We start from the raw sequence: 20,964 nt of genomic DNA, 5'->3' as shown, positions 1-20,964 counted from the left end.
TAGGCAGCAGGTTTAAAACAAACAAAAGGAAGGACTTCTTCACTCAACGCACAATCAACCTGCATTGACGGGGATGTTGTGAAGGCTAAAAGTATAAGTGGGTTCAAAGAAGAATGAGAGAAGTTCATGGAGGATGGGTCCATCAATGGCTATTAGACAAGATGGGCAAGGATGCAACCCCATGCTCTGGGTGTTCCTAAACCTCTGACTGCCAGAAGCTGGTACTGAATGGCAGGGCTGGATCACTTGATAAATCGCTCTGTTCTGTTCATTCCCTCTGAAGCACCTGGCACTGGCCACTGTCAGAAGACAGGATACTGGGCTAGATGGACCTTCGGTCTGACCCAGCATGGCTGTTCTTATGTACTGCGTTTGGTGAACTACATAACAACTTTGGTTTGTGGCACACTCTTTCCTAGTTGCAAATGCTGGAGTGGTTTTTCTGTTTGCATTTCAGCGACAGAGGCAGTGGGGGCTAGTGAATGGTGTCTGAGGGTAGGAAGCAGGAACACCTGATTTGTCATCCCATCTCTGCCACTGCTTGTGTGTGTAACCTTGGGCAAGTCTCTTCACTTTGGTTTCCACATCTAGAAAATGAGAGGGGCTTTGTGGATTAAACAGTTAATGTTTGTAAAGTTCTGTTATGTAGCGGTAGACCTAATTTTACTGTTTTACTCCTGGCCTCTCTCTAGACACAGCAATAATCAGAGAGTTTAACCATCCCTGCATCAAACAGCCATTCTGCTTAGAGTGCCTTGTGGCTTAAGGATTTAAGCTAGGTAGAGGGACTGTGGCCAGAAGCTGTTTGGTATATGTCACAGAGGTGCTCTCTATCTGTGTATATGTAAATAGTAGATAAAGAGCCAGTAGATGGTACTCAAGAATATATATGCAAAAAGAAAAAGAGTTATGCTCTTATGCATATGCTCAAATAAATTTGTTAGTCTCTACGGTGCCACAAGTACTCTTTTTCTTTTTGCGAATACAGACTAGCACAGCTACTATGCTGAAAAGAATATATATATAGTTTCTGGAGTTTGTAGGACCAATCAAACTTCTTATGCTCTGCAAATGGCTTCCTCTGGCAGCCCTTCATCAGCTTGTGAGCATTGAGCTACATTTGTGAAAGGGCAGCCTCTCTTTTGCAGGTGCAATTTGAGCCTCTACAATTTGTGCTTGTCATTCTGCACCCGCATTCGACCTGTGGTTGTGACTCCGGTTGTTAGAGGTGGAAGGGCTGAGATTTGCATCCACTCTTAATTTTGGCAGCCCACAGCTACTGTTATCTATTTTACAGGGGCAAATTGTCCCTGGGAAATGGAAGGTTGACAGACTCAGGGAGCTGTGAGCAAACTCCAGAGCCTTCCACTGAGAATGCACCACGTATACCAATCCAGTGTCTGCCAGCTGAACTCCACCATCAGGCTCATGCCAAATTGGGCTCAAGGGGGACATTAGTGGTGCCCGGGCCTACTGCTGAACCTCTGTGCGCAAAGAAAGAGGTGGTCGCTGGGATAGTCAGAGTCAAACCCTTGTCAATGAGAGGCAGCGCTTGGAATGCACCTGGAAATGAACTGGAGGGCAGTGCAGCCTCTGGTGCGTGGTTGTAACACGTTCCCTGAGGGCAGTCAGTAGCACCGTGCACCTGCTGCGCTCTCCAAGTGCCCGTGAAGAGGGCATGGCCGTGATAGTGTCTGGAGGTGAGAGAGGCCTGGAAAACGGCTGGGAACACCGTGCTAACTCCGATTCTGTCAGGCACTTACCTGCAGATAATACAACCCCTTCGTACTGGCCCACCAGATTGCTTCCAACAAATGCCTGGGCCTACAAGGGGCCTTCTTCAGGTGTTCTCCATCTAGCAGAGGATGGGCTCCATGGGCTCCATGCGTGCAGCAGCATGCATGAATGTCAATGGGAGTCACCTGTGCATAGCAAGGGACGGACTGACCCTGTGTAATACCCTGGGGAAAGCTGCACTAAAGAGTATACAGACACAAACCCTGATGCTCTGAGTTTTCCTAACCACAGGAATCTTTCCTCTCCACCACAGATCCCAGAGCCTGAAAGGCCCTTCTCTCTACCCTCCAGCATACTCGATGCATGTTCTTAGGGCCAATGGAAGGACTCCCAGTGACTCCAGTGAGCTTTGGACTGGGGCCTCAATGAGCTTGTGACTCCTAGTCAAACCAGTAAAGCAGGACCGAGAGTGTTGTGGTTTTTGTTTTGCTCTATTAATTGCTTTGTCCCAAAAGGTATATACCCCCTCGAGAACAGACTTCAAACACAGGACAGTGACAGTAAGATTAGCAATCGTGGGCTCAGATCCTCAGCTGTTGCAGACTGGCAGAGTCAAAGGAGTGTTGCCAAGAGAGATCTGTGAATCCCATTGTTTATTCCTTCTGAGCACATTCCAGTTGCAGATCAACTCTGCTTAGTTAACAAATTAAAAATGCCGTCCAACCCTGCCCCCACTGCAACTTCCAGTGCTGCAGACAGCCCAAGATCTAAAAAGCCAGCTGGCTTCCTGCTGCTGGCACTGACATCCTCAGTGGATGGAAGGCTCCAGGTGAGACAGGATGGGATCCATCTGGTTGTTCCCTACTGTCCTGGTTCTGCAGGGCTAACTCCCAGCACGCACAGGGAGATGATCTGTTGAGGCAGAAGGTGCATGTTGTTCGTCACTCATGTGACTATACCTGTGTTTAAAAGTGCCCCCTGGTGCTATACGGCCCAGGAAGGCTTCTGATCATTCACAGTGACAGGCCCTGACAGAGGTGTGTGTTTCACAATGGAGCGGCGGCAGCTGATGAAGCTCCAGCTGGCGTCTCATTGGCCTGAGGGAGCAGCAGAGGACAGTTCTGCCTCCCTAGAACCATCCGGTGCAGTGAACAATACACTTTCAGCCTACGCGGCTTGAGGCATAAGCCTCCCCTCCCTCTGACTGGCTTCATTAGTCTGGTGCAAGTCCTTTTCTGTCATCAGGCAATTGTGTCTGCAAAGGCAGCCTCAGACAGAGCAGCAGGCTCAGAGTTTAGTCCGAACAAATTGACACATTTCACTGTCTCGTAAAGATGAAGGCTCCTTTTGGAAGCTGGCTGGGCACCTCCCCGCGCAGCGATGTGGACAGAAGGCATTGATTCAAGCGGGGGCAAATCATTGACCTCTCTGTGCCTAAGTGTTCTCTGTAAAATGGGGATGTTAGCAGCTACCTGTCCAACAGGGTGTTGCCAGCTTTAATTAACTGGTGCTTGTAAAGTGCTTTGAGATCTGCAGATGCTACAGAAGTGCAGAGAATCCACTCCTCAGTTTCCCTGTCCAGCAGTCCTGCCACTCAGGCTGTTCTGACCTTGCTGTGGTGAAAGGGTGCGCTGTGGAAAATCAGTGTTTGGAGGAGAGGCTGTTTTGCATTATCCCACCATTTATTCCAAGTGACACGGAGAAGTGTCATAAAAATGCTAATACGGAGCAGATTGGCGGGTGCAGCTATACAGTACAGAGCACTGCTACCCTGGGAGCGCTATTTACCTCCATGGTAACCATACAACCCTTACCCATAAATACTTCGCAACTAAATCGTAATCACAGGTTTCTGCAGATTACAGGCTAATTGCGTTCAGCTTGCTCAGAAAGAAATTACCATGTAACTAGCACTAACTCTGCTGTAATGGGCAGAAATCATCAGACCTTTTACACGACCGTTAGTAGTCTGGGTGAACCCACCTGCGAAAGGTTCAGAGCCCTGCTTCCGCACAGGCTTTTGGTCTGGAAGTCAGGCTGGGAATCTCCTGCGAGGGGGTGGTCTTGTGGGGTCTCCACACCTTTCCCGTGCTTTGGACTGGGCCAGAAATACCCTGTGCCAAATCCTGGGGCCTGACTAACTTTGTGTTCAGTCTGTACCTAGACAAACTCGATTGACGTCAAGTGGGAGTTTGGCCCAAGTGTGGACTGAGCAAAACTTTGGAATAATCGCCCCAAGATCCATCTCCATGGAAACCACCGTGCTTTGTGGGTTGTCAGCAGTTCTGCTTCCTATCTTGCAGGAAGTGCAAGAAGCAGCATAAAATAACGGTTGAGGGGAGAAAGGAGCAAATGTGACTCAAACCTCAGGAAACGTTCCCAACTGTGTTTGGGTTGAAGGTTCTGATCTGCTCTTAATCCCTTTTCTCATCCCTGAAAGTAGCTTGTCCTCCTCTTAAGAGTAGGCTTTGGAACCATCATAGTCATGGAAGCTGCTGCTCAGCCCAGTTTGACCATCAGGTTCTGCTTCACAGGCCTCCCTCAAAAGCAGTAAAAGTTTCTTGCAACGCCTGGCCAAGAGTGTGATAACCCGCTACCTGCCAGTATGGGAAGGCACAGCACCAGGCTAGTCCTTAACGGTGGGAGCAACAAAGTAGTGCAGCATGGACCCAAAGGGGGAGGCCCAGGGACCAGCACTACAGAGATTCAAGAATAGCCACAAGTAATCACAGGGAGTTAGGCACCTAGATACGTGAGGATCTGGGCTATGTGCCTTGGCCTGTAATTGTAGTTCTCAGCAGCTAATTAGAAGTGGGTCCATGTGACGGGATCTCTAGAGTCATCAGTGCCCTGACACACCTCTGCCTAGGAAAACCTACTCAGGCCTGGGCACCACAAAATTTAGCCCTTCAGTGCCTAGAAGAGCTAGGAAGGGACAGTAACCAATCAGGAGCCAGCAGGCCAGTTAAGAAGGCTTGCCTGCTTTTTCCCAGGGGAGTGCTGGGCATAGCTGGGTCAGGAGCGGAGCTCCTTACTCCTGTCTCAGAGCCCTGGGTAGGATCAGGACTTCATTTAAGCCCTGTGACCAAGCCATTACTTTAGGTTTGTTTACAAGTTTCAAGGCACCCCCGGACAAAGTTTGAGTTTAACTTTAATTAACAAGGAAAGAACTGACACCATGCTCTCTACACAGATTGCCTTGCTCCAGGTGGGCTGCCGCAGTCTGGTGATGGGAGAGGAGCTCCGTGGGGAAGCATAGGGTGCTATGCACTGTGGCCTTGGTGACTCAGTCACTAGTGGTTTTCCTTCTGAATAAACAGGACAGCAATCACACAGCATGTGGTCAAGGGGCACTGAGGTGTGGTCTTTTAAATGAGATAGGAAATAATATTCTCACCACTTGTGTCCATTAAAAATCCTATGAGCCTTATCTCAAGAGTAGGGATGTTAGCCTTGGTGGCCTAGCGGACTTCCAGTCCTGGTAACCGTAGTCTGCTTAAAATCCCGCTTCCAGTGTCAGCTCAGTACAGCATTCTTCACATCCTATCGTGATCTGCTGTGTAGTGTTGCTCTGCACTGTTAAACGGCTGCCACCTTCCACCCCAGAGGTAGCTGCATTTTACACCCAGCTTGTAAAATATTTTCTGTCTCTTTGAGGTGGAAGATGCCATGCAAACGTAAGATGCCAGTGATGTGGCCCAGCAGGCAGTTCTGTAAAATACAGTAAAACGAGTGCTTGGTTGTTAGGCTGGTCTTTCTGATCTGCCTATAATTGTCTGAATCTGTTCTAATGATTGTGATGCTGTAAGGGAATAAGTCTTCTCCAGCTGATATATGGTTAATTTTTGTGGGATTATGCTGATTTCAGCACCAAACCCCATGCAGATGCACCTCAGAGATATACCCAATACCTCAGAGATACATCCAATAACTGGATGGGACACCCCAAAGATATATGCAACAACAAGAAAGCACACCAAACCTCAGAGATGCACTCAACAGCAAATACACCCAACAGCTATAAGGTACACCTCAGAGATAAATCCAACACCTATAAAGCACACCTCAGAGATACATGCAAAATCAGAAAGCCACACCTAAGAGATCCACCTAACTCCTAGGGCGTTCCCATAACTGCTAGCACCTGAGGGACATCAGACATTGAGAGAGAGAGAGAAGTTCCCTGCACTGAGAATGGCCGGTCACCATCCCTCTGAGAGCTCAGCAGTGGGAGTCCCTGCAGTCAGTGGTGTGTGGAGAGCGAAAGTGAAGGTGCCATTTCCAGTGTCCGGGGCTTGTGGTGGGGGCTGCCCCCGCGTTGGGCCTGATGTTGTTTTGTTTTTTCTCTCCTGTTTTTAGTATTCATATGAAGGGATGGAGATTAACAGCCTGCCGGTGGAGCTGACAGTCGTGTGGAATGGGTTTTTCAACATTGACAACCCAGCGCAGAACAAAGGTAAAGAATTATTTCAACTTGTCCTTGGAAGCGGTAACCTTAGCAACAGACCACATCACTCCACACACTTAACAAAGCAGCCACCGTTTATCTGCACAATCTACTCATGGTTGTTCTGTGCACTCCACAAATTACTAATTTCTGTGCTCTGTTTTTTCTCGGAGCACCTGAGAAGTGGGACTCCCCTCCCCACTCTCCCTCCCACGCTCTCCACCTTCTGTTTCCTCTTCCCCTCTCCCTGTCACCTCTTGTGTCCCTCCCTATTCCCCCCCCCCTCCCCCCTTCCTTCTCTCCCCTTCACCTCCCTTTCAATAAGGCTCTTCAAGTTAATGCACCCACAGCTCGTCTCTGGACTTGATTCAGATGCAATGTGGTAATGAACAGGGAGGGAGGGGGCAGCGTGCCAGTGAGGAAAGGTTGAATGAAGTGAAGTGATAATGGAAAAGGACTGAGACCCACTCCTGGCCAGAGAGCCTGGCTCCAGTTAATTGCAGCAGATGGCCAGGGGCTGATCTGACTCTCGCTGGGGAGCTATCACCCATTCAGCCACATCCCAGAGACAAGCATATTAGTCCAGAGTTTCACTGCAGCTGGATTTTCCATTTCTTCCCCAGCCTCTTCTTCCCTCCTGCCCTTTGCCCTCAGTTACCCAGTGGCCCTGGGCTCCCTCTCTTCTCAGATCCTCTCTCGCCTTCCATCGCTTCCCTTAGAGGTTTTCCTTTCCCCCTCCCATCCACTTTCCTGTCCCCCTGCTTCTCCCCTCACTCACTTCTCCTCTGTCCTACTTCTTCCCGCCTCCTCAGCTCTGCATCTTCCCACTTTACTTTCCCTACATCATCCTGAGGCCCTCCCTCTGGCTGGGGGGTTTTGGACGTGGTTCTCTCCAGAACCTGCCATGCTGCTCTGTGGAAGTGGGGATTGGAGAGCGACAGGAGGGCAATACACCCTCTCCCCCACAGGATGCACCCCTGTTCCCTCTTCTTCTCCCTGTACCCACCTCCATGATCTCTGTCCCTCCGCTGGATCCCCTGTGCAGCTGTTTTCCTGCCTGCACATTGTCAGGGATGCGGTGGCTGATAGTTAGTGACAGGTGACAACTTCTTCTAAATTGCTCATCGGCTTGTTCAGACAATGTGCCATGGCCCGCCTCTCCGCTGGCAGCTTGGTGGCTGAGCACATCAGCACTGCTCTCACCAGGATCCAAGCAGACCGAGCAGCCTCTTCCCATGCAACTGCAGGGCTGCCTGGCTTGCTCTGCGGGAGTCAGGTTCAATGCACAAGGGAGGAAATAGCAAAGGATCTGGGTGCTCCACTAATCATTGAGAGTCCCTGGTGAGTGACGACCTCTGTACATCCCTAGGAGAAGGACAGGGGCAGGGCAAGCTTCCCTCAGCCTGCTCCCTTCTCTGTACCTCAGTCCTTCCTTTCTAGGGATGAGAAGGGAGTCCGTTGTCCACTCCGTCCAGGGCCTCTCTGATGACGCTGCTAGGAGGGAAGGCCATCTGTGATGTCCACAGTTGTCTACTATTTCTCGGACTGAGACCTCTAGCCTAGTGGCCCCAGAGCAGCTGTCAGATAGTCACCATTGTTGGTCACCACCGACCTAGACTAGGTTTGAATCCTCAGACTAGAGGCAAAAGGCCCCGAAGCCTATTACTGATCCCCTAAGCCACCCTGTCCCTTCTCTTGACTTGCTCTCTTTTGAAACTCAGTGGCATGGACTGTAATGGGCATGAATGGCTATTGACTGTGTGGGGGGCATCAAAGGGGTTTTCCATCACTGGCGCACGAATGGCTGAGTTAACAGTGTAATTTTCAGTGGGAAAAACCCAGCCCTTCTCATCAGCTGTTCTAAAAGCACTTCCCCTGCCACAGCTTGCTGTGAGCCTGGGACCGCGCTGCCGTCTGCAGAGAGCAAAAGGGCTTGCCACAGACTGTCCCATATGGAGACTACAAGCTCCGAGTGACAAGGACCTGCGTAAGCCATGCTCAGCATGCGCTAGGTGCTGTACAAATCATACCACCCTGTGAGGATGCTCTCTGCTCAGCGTCACTGGATTATCTGGTTTCCATGAGACGCGACTCAACACATTTAGCATAGCCCATAGGCTCATTGGGTGAAGTCTAACAGACAGACAGACTGACTGTGACTCCGAGAACGAGAGCCAATCCCACCCCAGGGGGCCCACGACAAACTCCATTAGGCCAGTGCACTCAGTAATGCAATGTGGTTGTTAAACACTGGCCTTTCCAGATTTTGGCTGAAGTCACCAATGACCATGGGGTTTGATTGGCCCAGCCAAGTCCCAGATGGGCACAGACAGAGCCAGTGCCTAGATTATGCTGAGATCTGAGGCCTGTCACCAAACCACCCTACTACTCCATTCCATGGGCAGGCTCTGCTGAGAATGGACCGTGGTCTGGGGTTAGTGAGGGATTCTTGGAGATGCCTTTTGGGTTTGACACAAAACCATTTTTAATTCCCCCCCCAGCCCCTGAATTGCCAGTGAACCAAAAAATCAGTTCTCTGTGTAGCTTTAGTTATCAAGGCTAGTTAGTTGCAATATGGAAAATGCTTTCACGTCCTCATAATATCATATTATTATACCAAAAATCAAAGATGAGTTTTAATCCTTGGCATTTGTATTAGAGAGGAACCAAAGTTAGTCCCTCAACTCCCACATTTCCTGAGGTGGAGGAAGGAGGGGGAATGCTCATTTTCAATTCTGGATTCAAACCAAATTCAGAAATTCTGCATCTGTTGTTATTAATTATCATTATTTATTTATTTGTACTATGATAGCACCTAAAGGCCCCAGCGAAGATCCCCATTGCCTGTGCATACATATGGAGACAGCCCCTGCCCCCAAAGGGGCACAATCCAAATAGACAAGACAGATAAAAAGTGGGATAGAAGCTGGATTATTATCTCCATTTTACAGATGGAGAATTAAGACTGAGACAGACTAAGTGACTTGCCAAAGGTCCACAGGGCGTTGGTGGCAGAGGTGGGAACTGAGCCTATGTCTCCTGATTCCCCAGCCAGTGCCTTGACCCCTAGAGCATTCTTCCTCCTGGCTCTGATGCACCTAAATTTTGTGAGATTCCTGCTCTTTGCCCAACCTAGGACTAGCAACTGAGCTTCCATTCTTTGTTCCCCTTGGGAGACTCTCCCCCCACATCTAATATGGTATTGGATTTAGCATACAGAATAACTTCTATTTAGCCTATGTTTCCCTATGTTCATTTCCCATCCGCTGCTCCTAGTTATGCCTCTCATCCCTCCGTCCAGACTCCCCCTCCCTCCGTGGTGTGTACACCCCTTAGGATCTCTCCTTTGCTGTCCCTACAGTGCACCTGTACAAGTGTGGGGCCATGCGGGACAGCTGCGGCCTGTGCCTGAAGGCTGACCCAGACTTCGAGTGCGGCTGGTGCGAGGGACAGAACCAGTGCACGCTGAAGCACCACTGCCCCGTCCAGGAGAACCAGTGGCTGGAACTGTCCGGGACCAAGGGCAAATGCACCAATCCCCGGATCACCGACGTAAGTAGTTCTCCGCATGCTCCTGGGCTCGTTAGTGTCAGGTCACCAGCTTGAAGAGCCCATCTCTCTTGTGTTGGTTGATTTCTCTGCTTTGTCTCTGGCTCAGCGTTGGAACTGCGCCAGGGCTAAGCTCTGTCAGTTCAAGCAGAGTCCCCACTACCTTTCGCGATGGGAGGTCAGTCTCGACATGTCTCAAGGAGGAGCCCCTGGTGCCTTCCCTGTCAGCAGCCCAGCCGGGATGACACAGTCCCCCCTGCCCCGGAACTGGCTGCTGAATCCCTGCTCTGATCCCGGGCATCCTGCCAACTCCACAGTCTCCGGAGCACTTTGTGGGTGTGAAGTGAAGTGAGAGTGCGGGCTGCCACTAATGCTTCTTGACACCAGCTGCACAAAGCAGACAGAGCCACTGCCTAGATTATGCTAAGATCTGAGGCCCAGCTGGTGTAAACCGGCAGGACTCCATTGACTTCAACAGAATGACACCCATTTACACCACCTGATTGTTTATGGGTGGGAAGCCCCGTCAGAGGCACCATGGCCCTGGAGAACACGGGCCTTCCAGCATTCAGGCCTTCACATGAGTGGGATAATTACAGAATTGTGTAGTTTAAGGCCAGATGGATGGAATCTCCATGGCTGGAGATTTTTAAGAGCAGGTTAGACAAACACCTGCCAGGGATGATCTAGATAATACTTTGTCCTGCCATGAATGCAGGGGACTGGATTAGAAGACTTCTCGAGGTCCCTCCCAGCCCTACGATTCTATGCTTCTATGACCACCAGTTCATCCAGCCTGACCTCCTGTATACCACAGGCCACCGCCACCACCCAGCACTCGCACATGAAACCCAACAACCAAAATGAGACCGAAGTGTCACGGCCCACAAGAGACTAGACTGTTCTCTGCCATAGGCAGTGCATAGGAAGGACTGAGGAAAAACCAGTGCTCAAGAAATGTTTAAGTGAGATATACCCAGAGAATCCTGACAAGTGACCCACACCCACATGTTGTAGGGGAAGGGGAAAGATCCCCAAGCTCACTGCCAATCTGCTCTGGGGGAAAATTCCTTCATGACCCCACATGTGGTGACCCTGAGCATGTGAGCAAGAACCAGTCCAGCCAAACAAGAGAGTATGCTTGGTGCCACCTCAGAGCCCTGGCGCACCCCATCCCATCTCCTGCTGCCACCATCCCTGATACTTCAGAGGAATGAGATGGGAAAAAAAACCTCCCAGAGTACACAGGTCTGGCCAGAACAAGAGAACTCGGAGGTGTGTCAGTCACTGGCAAAGGGAGAACAAGGCTGCTGTCAGGAGGAATGCCTCCTCAATGAAACATGGGGTGCTTTTCTGTGAGCTTTCCTACCATCTGCATTGTTCAAGGAGAAAGAGGTGAAGGGAGAAAGAAAGTGAGAGGGGCAGTAGGAGAGATGGGAGGAGAGAGAAGAAAACTAGAGAGGGAAATGCAGGGGGAGACAAAGTGGGGTAGGAGAGAGGAAAACGAGATCTCTGTCTCGTGTGGATTTGGTTATTATCTCCTGGGAGGTGCTCAGATACCATGGTGATGAGAGCCATCATAGTCACCAGGTTGTTAAGACAGATCTCAACACTAATGATGGGGGCCATATAATTCCCTAGGTAGATAGAGAGATTCCTCTCCTCCCTGCTGGTGCTAGGGATGTAAGATCTGGAGTAACTCATCCAGAAGTGCATAGGGAGGTGTTATGACTAGAGAGATGGAGACGTCTGAGTGGGAGAGAGACAGATGAGAAACAGCACCGTTGGGAGTCAGGACCTGATAAAAGAACACGACTGCCCCACTGAGAATCCAGTGCATAGGCGCCGACTCCCTGGGGACTCCGGGGCTCAAGCCCACACAGGAAAAAAATAGGGGGTGCTCAGCACACGCCCGTCACGGCTGTTCCACTGGGCCCCGCCGATCAGCTGTTCGGTGGCTGGTGGAGAGCGACAGACGGGCAGGGAGCCTCAGTGGAGGGGGCAGAACAAGGGGCGGGAGAGGCAGAACAAGGGCGGGGCATTGGCAGAAGGGGCGGAGCAAAGGGCGGGAGAGGCAGAGGGAGAGCGGGGCACCCACCAGAAAAAACAAAAGCGCCTGTGACCCCGTGCTATGCTTGGTGCTCGGTGCCTGCCCAGCTGTTTGCAGCAATGCAAGGGTTAAAAATGAACCCTGGTGTGGTGCTGCTGCCCCTTCCACCCCAGACGTGGCTGGGTTGCGGTGGGAGGTGAACTGATCCTTGAATATACAGTCCCATATCATCTGCTAGGTGGCACAGAACACAAGCAGGGGGTATTCCCAGAGGTCTACCAAACTGTCCACTGGGGAAGGGCTTGGCTCTCCTTCCTAGGTAACTGACCCCCTAAATCTGCAGCTATTGGGAGATCCGTGGAGACCCGTCCATCAAGGAGAAGACCCTCCCCCTCCCCCAGACTAGTCACTGTCTCCAGCTCCAAAGAACACTTACATGAGCATTCTTCTTGGGCTTCGGGGATGGTATGCGGGCAGCAGTTTCTGCAGGGTCGAGGGAGGACGAAGGACAGCCCCCGGAGGACAAAGGTTCTACGCCTGGGTCAAAGCAGGACGAAGTAGGCAATCTGGCCTGTTGGGATGAAAAAGGACTGGGGTGAGCCAGTCCGCACCATGGCTAATGCGTTATTTTGCAAATAATAAAAGGTAGGGTTTGCCAGCGGGTGTCTTTTCTCAGGGTCCAGGGATCTCAGCTGGTGATAGGCAAATCTCCAAAGGTTCTGCCCGTTCTGTTCAGAATCCAAAGGTACAGACTCCATAGCCAAAGTCTGTCTGAATGTGTGGTCTAGGGCTGGAAGTCTCCTGAGAACAAAGCCTGGTGGGAATCCTGATCCTTTATAGTTCCACTGGGGTCCTAACTTCCGTGAGCGGAGCCTCTCTCTGTGTTCAGCACATCCTCGTCCATCCCAAACAAACAGCCCAGCCTTCTCCAAAGCACCCCTGTGATTCTGGGTGTTTGCATTTCCAGGTACCTGATTTTTCAGAGGTCCTGGCACCCACAGCTCTTATTGTCTTCAGCCAGCTCAGAGCACCAGGCCAATGCATCTCAAGCTGGGCACCCAGAATTAGTGGCTACTTCTGAAAACTTTCACGCAGAGCACTTGAAACTTAAAGGGTGGGGGGAGAGTTGAAAACTAGTTCCAAAGTTATTTTTTCCAGATCCCGCCAAGGGTCCAGAACTTTCTCATAGATCCAGAGACTTTAAGGCTGGACGGGACTATTACGATCCTCTACTCTGATTTACTGCATAATACAGACCAGAGAACTCCACCCCACAGTCCTGCCATCAAGCCCATATCTTGCGGTTGACAGGTCCGAGAATCAACCCCCTTTTTTTGCGCCAGGCTTCCCCCCTAGGCCTATTGTGCTTGTGCAACAGGCGGTAAAGCATCCATGCTCCATCCTTCAGATGCAGCAGGGAGGCGTATTGCTGTTTCTGATGGCATTTCCTCCAGGCCACGACAGCCCCACAGTTCCTTCAGATCATCGCTCTATTCGCTCATGAAATATTCTGATTGTCTGGCATGCTCATAAGTAGCTCTTGGAAAGTCTTTTTCTTAGCCATTAGCATGGAAGTAATCTCAAGTGGCTGGATATATATTGCAGCTAATGGTATGTCTGGAGCAGTTGATGAGAGCATTCTCGTTCTGGCAGGGAGCCAAGAAAATATCCACGAGGAGTAGAGCGGATGAAAATTAAAAATACACACACACAACAACACAAAAGCTCCCTGGTTATTTACTGGCTCCTGCATTTATATTGCCAGTCAATGAAATTAAAGGACTATAAAATTGCTCTTTAAGAATGACAAGTGGGAGCTGTAGCATTAGGCTGTCGTTAGCAGCAGGTGTAAATTGTGACACGGGGGGTCTCCTGGCTGGATATATTTATGGCGATGCCCAGGGGTTTTGGCAGTTTTCATTCACCTTTCCTGTGCTCCCCAGACTGAAACTGACAGTCCTTGTTCCATTTGTTTGACTCGAGGATGGAAACGTGTGGCCAGTTCTTCTCTCTTTTCTCTGAATCTAGACTCAAGCAATAACACGCTCTCCTGTGTCTGTGTGTGTGTGTGTGGTCTGCAGGCTAGAACACTGCCCCACAGGGAGCTGAGTGAATACCTGGGCAGCATGTTTTAGGGCCTGATCCAAAGCCCATTGAAATTATTGGGAATCTTTCTATCAATTTCAATGGGTTTTGGATCAAGTCTTTTGTTGGGGTAGCCTCTGAGACCTTATCCACTCAGGAGTTTGTTGGGGTGGCTTCTCAGATCTTCTCCACTCAGTTTTCTCCGAGACCTTATCCACTCAGTTCTCAAGAGCTCAGCTCAACTCTGAACTCGTCACTGAGGTTTCTTTATTGCCATACAATCAAACTACACTTGAGTTGATCAGGCTCAAGCATAGGGCCTGGATACAGGGCATACTACACATCCAAAGTTACACAGCAGCCCCCTTCCTTTATATAACTTTACACCTCACATTACATTCACTATACATTGCTCCCCGTGTTTTGGGATTGGCTAGGTTACTTTGCAGGAACTAATCCGTACAGAGAGTGCTCTGTCCATGCGCTGTCCATGTTCGACTTTACTCTTTACTTCATCTTTACACCCCTGACTTCTCTTGCCCCTTGTTAGCTTGCTCTTAGTAATTCGTTCCCGGGGTGTCTCCCCTCTTCTCTTAGCTTGCTCAGGCATTCTGTCTTTTAGTTTCCATATAGCACAAATGTTCCATTTTCAGCTTGCTGATCTGGTAGCCTCCTTAATCCGGTCTTCTAAGAAATGAGGCCTCCCCCCTGTTTAATTACTCATGGCGAGCCAGGCCTACATCTTTAAGTGGTCAAAGTTGCACAAGTGTGAATGGGGTTTTCTAAAGCTCTGTGTTGGCCTCACCTGGCTTTCACTGCAGTCAGCTGGTAAAACTCCCTCTGACATCATTGGGAGTGGAGTTAGACCAACGCGGAGTGCTTTTGAAAACCCTACTGTTTGATCCCAGAGGGGCGCAACGGTGGCAAAGTTTGCACCCAGACCCAACCTCCCCAAGCTTCTGGGGTGCTGGGATCTGAGCTTTTGTTTCCGGCCCATCTCTAGTTTTCATGAGCACAGGAGTGATGTGAGGGATGAGCCCTGGAAGTGCAACTGTGACCCCTGATCTGAGCCAGGCCAGTCAGACTCAGCACCGAGTGCCTTGACGTCGGGAAGGAGTGCTCCTCCTATTGGATGGAGTTCCAGCACCGATCGCTATTCCCAGTGCCTAGAAAAAGGCATAAGAAATGGCCTCCCAAAAGGGGATGATCCCCGGCACTGAAGACAGCCAGGCATGGGGATCAGAGCGGAGTGTGATCTAAGCCAAAGCATTCCTCTGCCTCGATACCGCAGAAGTTCACACCGTTAAGTTCAGTCCCAGAAGAGCGTTCCCTATTTGCAGCAGCGCACAGCACCAATGCTGTCTCAGTGCCTACCACACCAGAGGCATTTGCCGCTGTCAGGGACCTTCTCTCGCTGTCAGTACCAGTAGCACCAGCTTTACAGGACTCAGCGTTAGCAGTACCGGCGCAGAGGAGTGAACCTTCTGGGTCCTTTCAACATTCAGTACCACACCCTTTGGTACTGTCAAAAGGGAAACCAGCTATGCTTGCCGTGGAGCGGATCTCTCCACCATGGCATCGATCTCTGGCACCGGTGGGAACAGCACTCCCGTGGTCGCTGGACAGAGACTCATCCTCTTCCAAGTGGGAGATCAGGTCCTACTCCTCCCATCTGAGGAGTTGCTCTCACTACTCCTCCAGGCATTTCCACCCTTCCATGGACCCAAGCATAGGAGTAACACTCAGTGGTTGGTCAGGAGGTCACTGGGGACCTACCCTGGTCCAGTGGCCGTTTTGGAACTTGTGGGGGTTTCCCACAGTTTCCAGGGCATTTTCCAGGTGCTCATATTAGGTGAGCTGTAGCTCACGAAAGCTTATGCTCAAATAAATTGGTTAGTCTCTAAGGTGCCACAAGTCCTCCTTTTCTTTTTGCAAATACAGACTAACACGGCTGCTACTCGGACACTTGGAAAGAAGGGTGTCACTGTCCCATCAGGCAGCACCCGGTCTGGACTCCAGTACCAACCCTGGTACTGAACGATTCAGGATATTTGTAAAGCAGCAACCTGGTCACCAGTGCCCATGTTCTCCTCCCATTACGCCAACCCTCAGCATTCCAGAGATGATGCCAGATTTGGTCGAGCTGTACCGTTGAGCTCTCCTGCAGTCTGTGCGCTCATTAACTCCGATCCTTCCGCCTATTCAACTGCTTGGGTCTCACCTAGAGTATTATGCACATGTGCAATCATGCGAAGAGGAAAAAATGGTTACTGACCTTCCGTAACTGTTGTTCTTCAAGAAGTGCTGCACATGTCCACTCCACAACCCACCCTCCTGCCCCCTCTACATCGGAGCTTTCTGGAAAGAAGGACCTGAAGGAGCTGTGGGGGCAGTTGGACACTTTACACTGGTGCTAGCGGTCTACGGCAGCAGAGGGCCTTCAAGCCACCTCAATGGGTGCTGCTGAGGGAAAAAAATTCCAGCAACTGTGCTTGGGGCATGTAGGCACCTCGAGTGGAATGGACACGTGCAACACATCGCGAAGAACAACAGTTCCGGAAGGTTTCCTTTTTGGGAAGCATTCCAAGATTTTGACTTTTGTCGCAATACAGGACAAAAACAAATTTCAGAATGTTGGAGTTTCCTGCTGGACAGAAAATTCTGTTTTCTGCTGGCTCTACTCTTTAAATATACTCCTCACTTTCTGAAAAATTCCCATCTCTCTCTCTCTCTCTAATTGCTTTTCCGTAGCTCCTAGCACCACACATCTCCACCCAAAGGTGAAATCTTTGGCAAGGCTGAGGAAATCTCCTCAGCCGTTTCCAAGAACATTCTGTTCAAGGCACTGTCCCACAGGAATTAAGCACCTCACTAGGTGTCAGAGGTGGGAGTGAGGCACAGAGCCGGGATTTGAATCGCAGATTCCAACTTCAGGGGCATTGGAATGTGGGCTTTTTTGCTTGGTCTGGTGTAGAAATTGCGGTCAGCTGTGGAGCAGGGTTTTTTTGGATTTAGGGGATTAGCTCAAAGTGGCTCCAGTGTAAAGCTCTCAAAGAAACACCAATGGACAAAACCAATGATCATTCTCACTTTGGTGATGTGGAGCTGTCACATTGGGTGGGGATGATACGGAGGGGCCCTTCATCACCACTGGAAAAACTCTTAGTTTCATTGCAAAGAGCAGGCTGCAGCAGGTTTACCCCTTACACCAGCGCTCACTGTGCCGTCTCCGGGCTTCTGCAAAATCGAGCTTTCTGAAGCTTAAAGTGATCAAGAACAGCTGCCCCCTGCTGGATAGAGTTCAGTCAGATCTGCTTCGGGCTTTGCCAGTCTCACCCACTTAAGCTCTAAACCCTAAGGGCTGCACGGAGTAGAGATGTGTGCTTTTGCAGCAGAAGAGTGTCCGTTCTATTCCCTATGCTGCCTGTATGTGTTTAGCTAGCAGCTGTAGCATCTGGGCCATGAGTTGTTACTGATTGGCACCCTTTGGGGCTATAACTCAGCTACACACCTACCGTTGCCAGCTATCTATGTGTACGTGGCCTAGGGAATATAACTCACCATCTCCCCTCTTATATACAGTCCCTGTTCTTTGCATGCTGGTAGAAACTGGTTTGGTGGGACAGATACCGGAGAGTCAGCGGAGCAGTCCTATAGCTGTAGGAGATGGGTTGCAAACCCCAATACCATACCCCTTTGCTGACCTTGATCCTCTCCTATGGGGTCTGTCATTCTGGTGCCCTGCCAGCATCTAGGATATCATGGGGACCATCACTCTGATGCTCCTGCCAGCATCTAGGCTATCTTTGCCTGGAAAACTGCAATGCAAGAATCTAGCTGCCAGCCTGGCTTCCCAGCTGGCAGTGCTAACAGCAAACAGGTGAGAACATCTAACAGGGAATTCCCACTCCCCATGATTACACTGTGGGGTGATCCATGCCAGTGCTGTCAGATGGCACCCAGGGCATCATCTAAATGGGCAGCAAAGGCCTTTGGAACCATCATGAGAAGCACCTTTCCTTCATCATCTCATATGGCAAACCATTTAGGCCCCATAACTAGCAGACAGGGCAGAATTCAGGTCGTTTGTGGTTGGTTCCTGGCCCCTTTGGCTTCACTGGAACCTGGGTTTGGCCTTTAATGTCCAAAATAAACCCTAAGGTTAGATTGCCTCCAGCCCTGGAGGGCAAGGGAGGGAAGGCATGGAGGCTTCCCGTGCTGAAAGTTCCACTGAAGAAGTTTTACGGCTGATGGACATTTACAAAATCTGGAGCTTAACCTCAGTGCAAAAGTCCCATCCCCCCACAAGTAGATAGGCTTGTTCCCAGGTATCCCTTCATAGGCCACATGCAGAGCTGGCATGGTGCAGTGTTACTCACATAGGAGAGGCAACAGGATGTATCACATGGGGTGGAATTTTGGAAACCATGTGTTTGGGAACCAGAAGCTAGATGCAACAACGTGGATGTATTTGTGAGGGAGCCATTCAGGGTGACATGAGCCGACGATAGTCTACGAGAGGCTGATATACCTCCTGCCTTGGTGGCCTTTGATATGCTGGTGTGTTTATCTGTTTCCTCTTGCCTTTTTTTCTTCAGATCATCCCGGTGACGGGCCCTCGGGAAGGAGGAACCAAAGTGACAATCCGGGGGGAGAATCTGGGACTGGAGTTCCGGGACATTGCATCTCATGTCAAAGTGGCTGGAGTGGAGTGCAAACCGCTGGTGGAAGGATACATCCCGGCAGAGCAGTAAGTCGCACATGTACTGGATTGTGAAACAATGTAATCAGTAATAGCCTCTTCTGCCCCCCTTAGCTCCGCGGGAGGAGTCAGAGCCCCCAGGAAGCCAGGCAAAAGCCAGTAATTGAATATGTTCTTTGTGCAGCTAAACCCCGCACAAACAGACCGGGAAGAGGAGGTTGGGTAATGCGTAGCTCGTCTCCTACTCCAGCTATCACAAAGTCATTCCCAAAGCACTGCGTTAGACTATGGTGTGGCAGTGAGTCTGTTAGGGTCTTCACTGTTCAGGAACCTACCAGGAGCTCCCATGCCTCCCCCCCCCCCGGTTTTGTTGAGTAAGGGCACGTGGATTGTCCCCTACTCCTGGGATCTGTGCCCCACCTGGGTTGACAGACATCAGCGATGGGTAGAAGAGAGCTGGGCTTAAGGTCCCATCTTCAGGACAGAAGCGCTGAGAACTGAGTTTGCACTGCAGTGGCCACCAAGAGCTGGTGTGGGATTGGAACCCACAGCCCATCCCAAAGGTGAGTGCTAGCAAATGGATTGGTAAGAGGAGAGGGGAGAGTCTAGCTGGCCAGATCCTCAGCAGGTGTAAATTATCCTAGTTTTATGGCTTTCGGTGGAGCTTTGCTGACTTACACCTGCTGAGGATCTGGCCAAAGGGTCCAGAGACACACCTGATTAGCGAACAGCTTTCCCCAGGGGTTCCTTTGGGTCCAGCGCTGGCAAGCAGCAGGGAGCGAACAGGGTCTGTCCCCAGGGCTGCGGGCTTGGCAGAGACAGGTCTGTTGTGCCAGCGTGAACTGACCCGAACCCCTTGCCCTCTCCTTTATGCTTTCCATGCAGGATAGTGTGTGAGATGGGAGAGGCCAAACCCAGCCAGCATGCCGGATTCGTGGAGATCTGCGTGGCCGAGTGTAAGCCTGAGTTCATGGCCAGGTCCTCCCAGCTCTACTACTTTATGGTAAGCCCCATAACAGAGCATTCCCTGGGATCAGAAGGAACTAAGGTCCCATCCAACTGCCATTTAGATCAGTTAAAGTCTTTCCATTGATCTTGAATGGAAATGGAGTCGGTCTGTCATTTTCTCTCACCTTCTTCTGTGCTCCTTCTTCCCCCTTCCCCTCCACCTCCGCAGCAGGGCCTATATGCAGCCTGCATGACCATTCCTTCCAGCTAGAAATCTACATGCTGGTGGCTTGTTTCCTATAGGGCACAACAGCTGTAGCAAATGGTGCCTGGTGCTTTCCGGATGCGTGAGGGGAAGCAGTGCTGTGATCTGGAGCATAGTTTAGGCTGATGAACCAGAAATCCTAATGGTGGGATACATTGGACTATAGAACAGTCTCCCAAAGAAAACTGAGGAAACCCCATCCCTGAAGCCATGGAGACTACACTGGGGAACCAATAAGGAATGGGCTAGGATTGTTGCCTGCAGGGAACTCAGTGTGTGATCCAGGCAACTGCCATCCTCAGAAGCTTTGCTATCCCAACCCAAATATTCTTCATCTCATCATGGCTGCCCTCTTGTTCCTGTTCCAGGCACCATAGCAAGCACTTGGAGATGATGGGGAGAGAATAGATAGATGGGCCTGGCTTAAAACACAAGAACCTTGGTATTCAGACTATTTTGATGCAGTGAGGCCTTCCTCCCACCTACCACGAAATCCTGAGGAGAACTAGTGATTAGCCCTGAGCCTGAGGGGTGTTGGGAGAGGGGAAGAGCTGGCCCAGCTCTCCTGGGCCTGAGGGGCAGCATGTAGGGCAGAGGTGAGCAAACTACGTCCTGCAGGCCATATCCGGCCCATGGGACCATCCTGCTCGGCCCGTGAGCTCCCCGCCAGGGAGGCTAGCCCCCAGCCCCTTCCCCGCAGCCACACTGCCGCATGGGCAGTACTCTGGGCTGCGGGGCTGCGCACTCCTGCAGGGCAGCTCGGTAGCGTGTCTGGTTCCGGCCGAGTGGCGCGACTACCAGACATGCTGCTCTGAGCAGCATGGTAAGGAGGCCGGGAAGTCCCAGAGGGCAGTGAGGGGGCAGGGAGCAGGGGGCGGTTGGATAGGTGTGGGAGTCCCAGGGGGCCTGTCAGGGGGTGGTTGGATGGGGCGGAGGTTCTGGGGGGCAGTGAGCGGACAGGGAATAGTGGGGGGTGGAAAGAAGTGGGAGTCCCGGGGGACCTCTCAGGGGGCGGGGGTGTGGATAGGGGTTGGAGCAGTCAGGGACAGGGAGCAGCGGAGGTTGGATGGGGTGGGGGTGTCCTGGGTGGGGGCAGTCAGGGAACAAGTAGCGGGGGGGTTGGATGGGTCGGGAGTTCTGAGGGGGGCAGTCAGGGGGTGGGAAGTGGGAGGTGGCGGATG

The 20,964-nt window shown here is 51.1% G+C and overlaps 1 protein-coding gene across 1 annotated transcript in view; it reads left to right on the top strand.

Annotated features, from left to right (window-relative positions):
- Window positions 1-20,964, top strand: part of PLXNA4 (plexin A4) — a 577,474-nt gene that overhangs the window by 457,462 nt on the left and 99,048 nt on the right. Inside the window, exons 10-13 of the mRNA XM_073328857.2 lie at window positions 6,097-6,193; window positions 9,546-9,736; window positions 18,467-18,618; window positions 19,456-19,573. Of these exons, the coding sequence (XP_073184958.2) occupies window positions 6,097-6,193; window positions 9,546-9,736; window positions 18,467-18,618; window positions 19,456-19,573 (558 nt within the window). The remainder of the gene's footprint in view (window positions 1-6,096; window positions 6,194-9,545; window positions 9,737-18,466; window positions 18,619-19,455; window positions 19,574-20,964) is intronic.

This window comes from Lepidochelys kempii, chromosome 1, assembly GCF_965140285.1.
Source record: "Lepidochelys kempii isolate rLepKem1 chromosome 1, rLepKem1.hap1, whole genome shotgun sequence".
NCBI classification, from domain to species: Eukaryota; Metazoa; Chordata; order Testudines; family Cheloniidae; genus Lepidochelys; species Lepidochelys kempii.
This window is presented reverse-complemented; position numbering and strand designations above follow the sequence as displayed.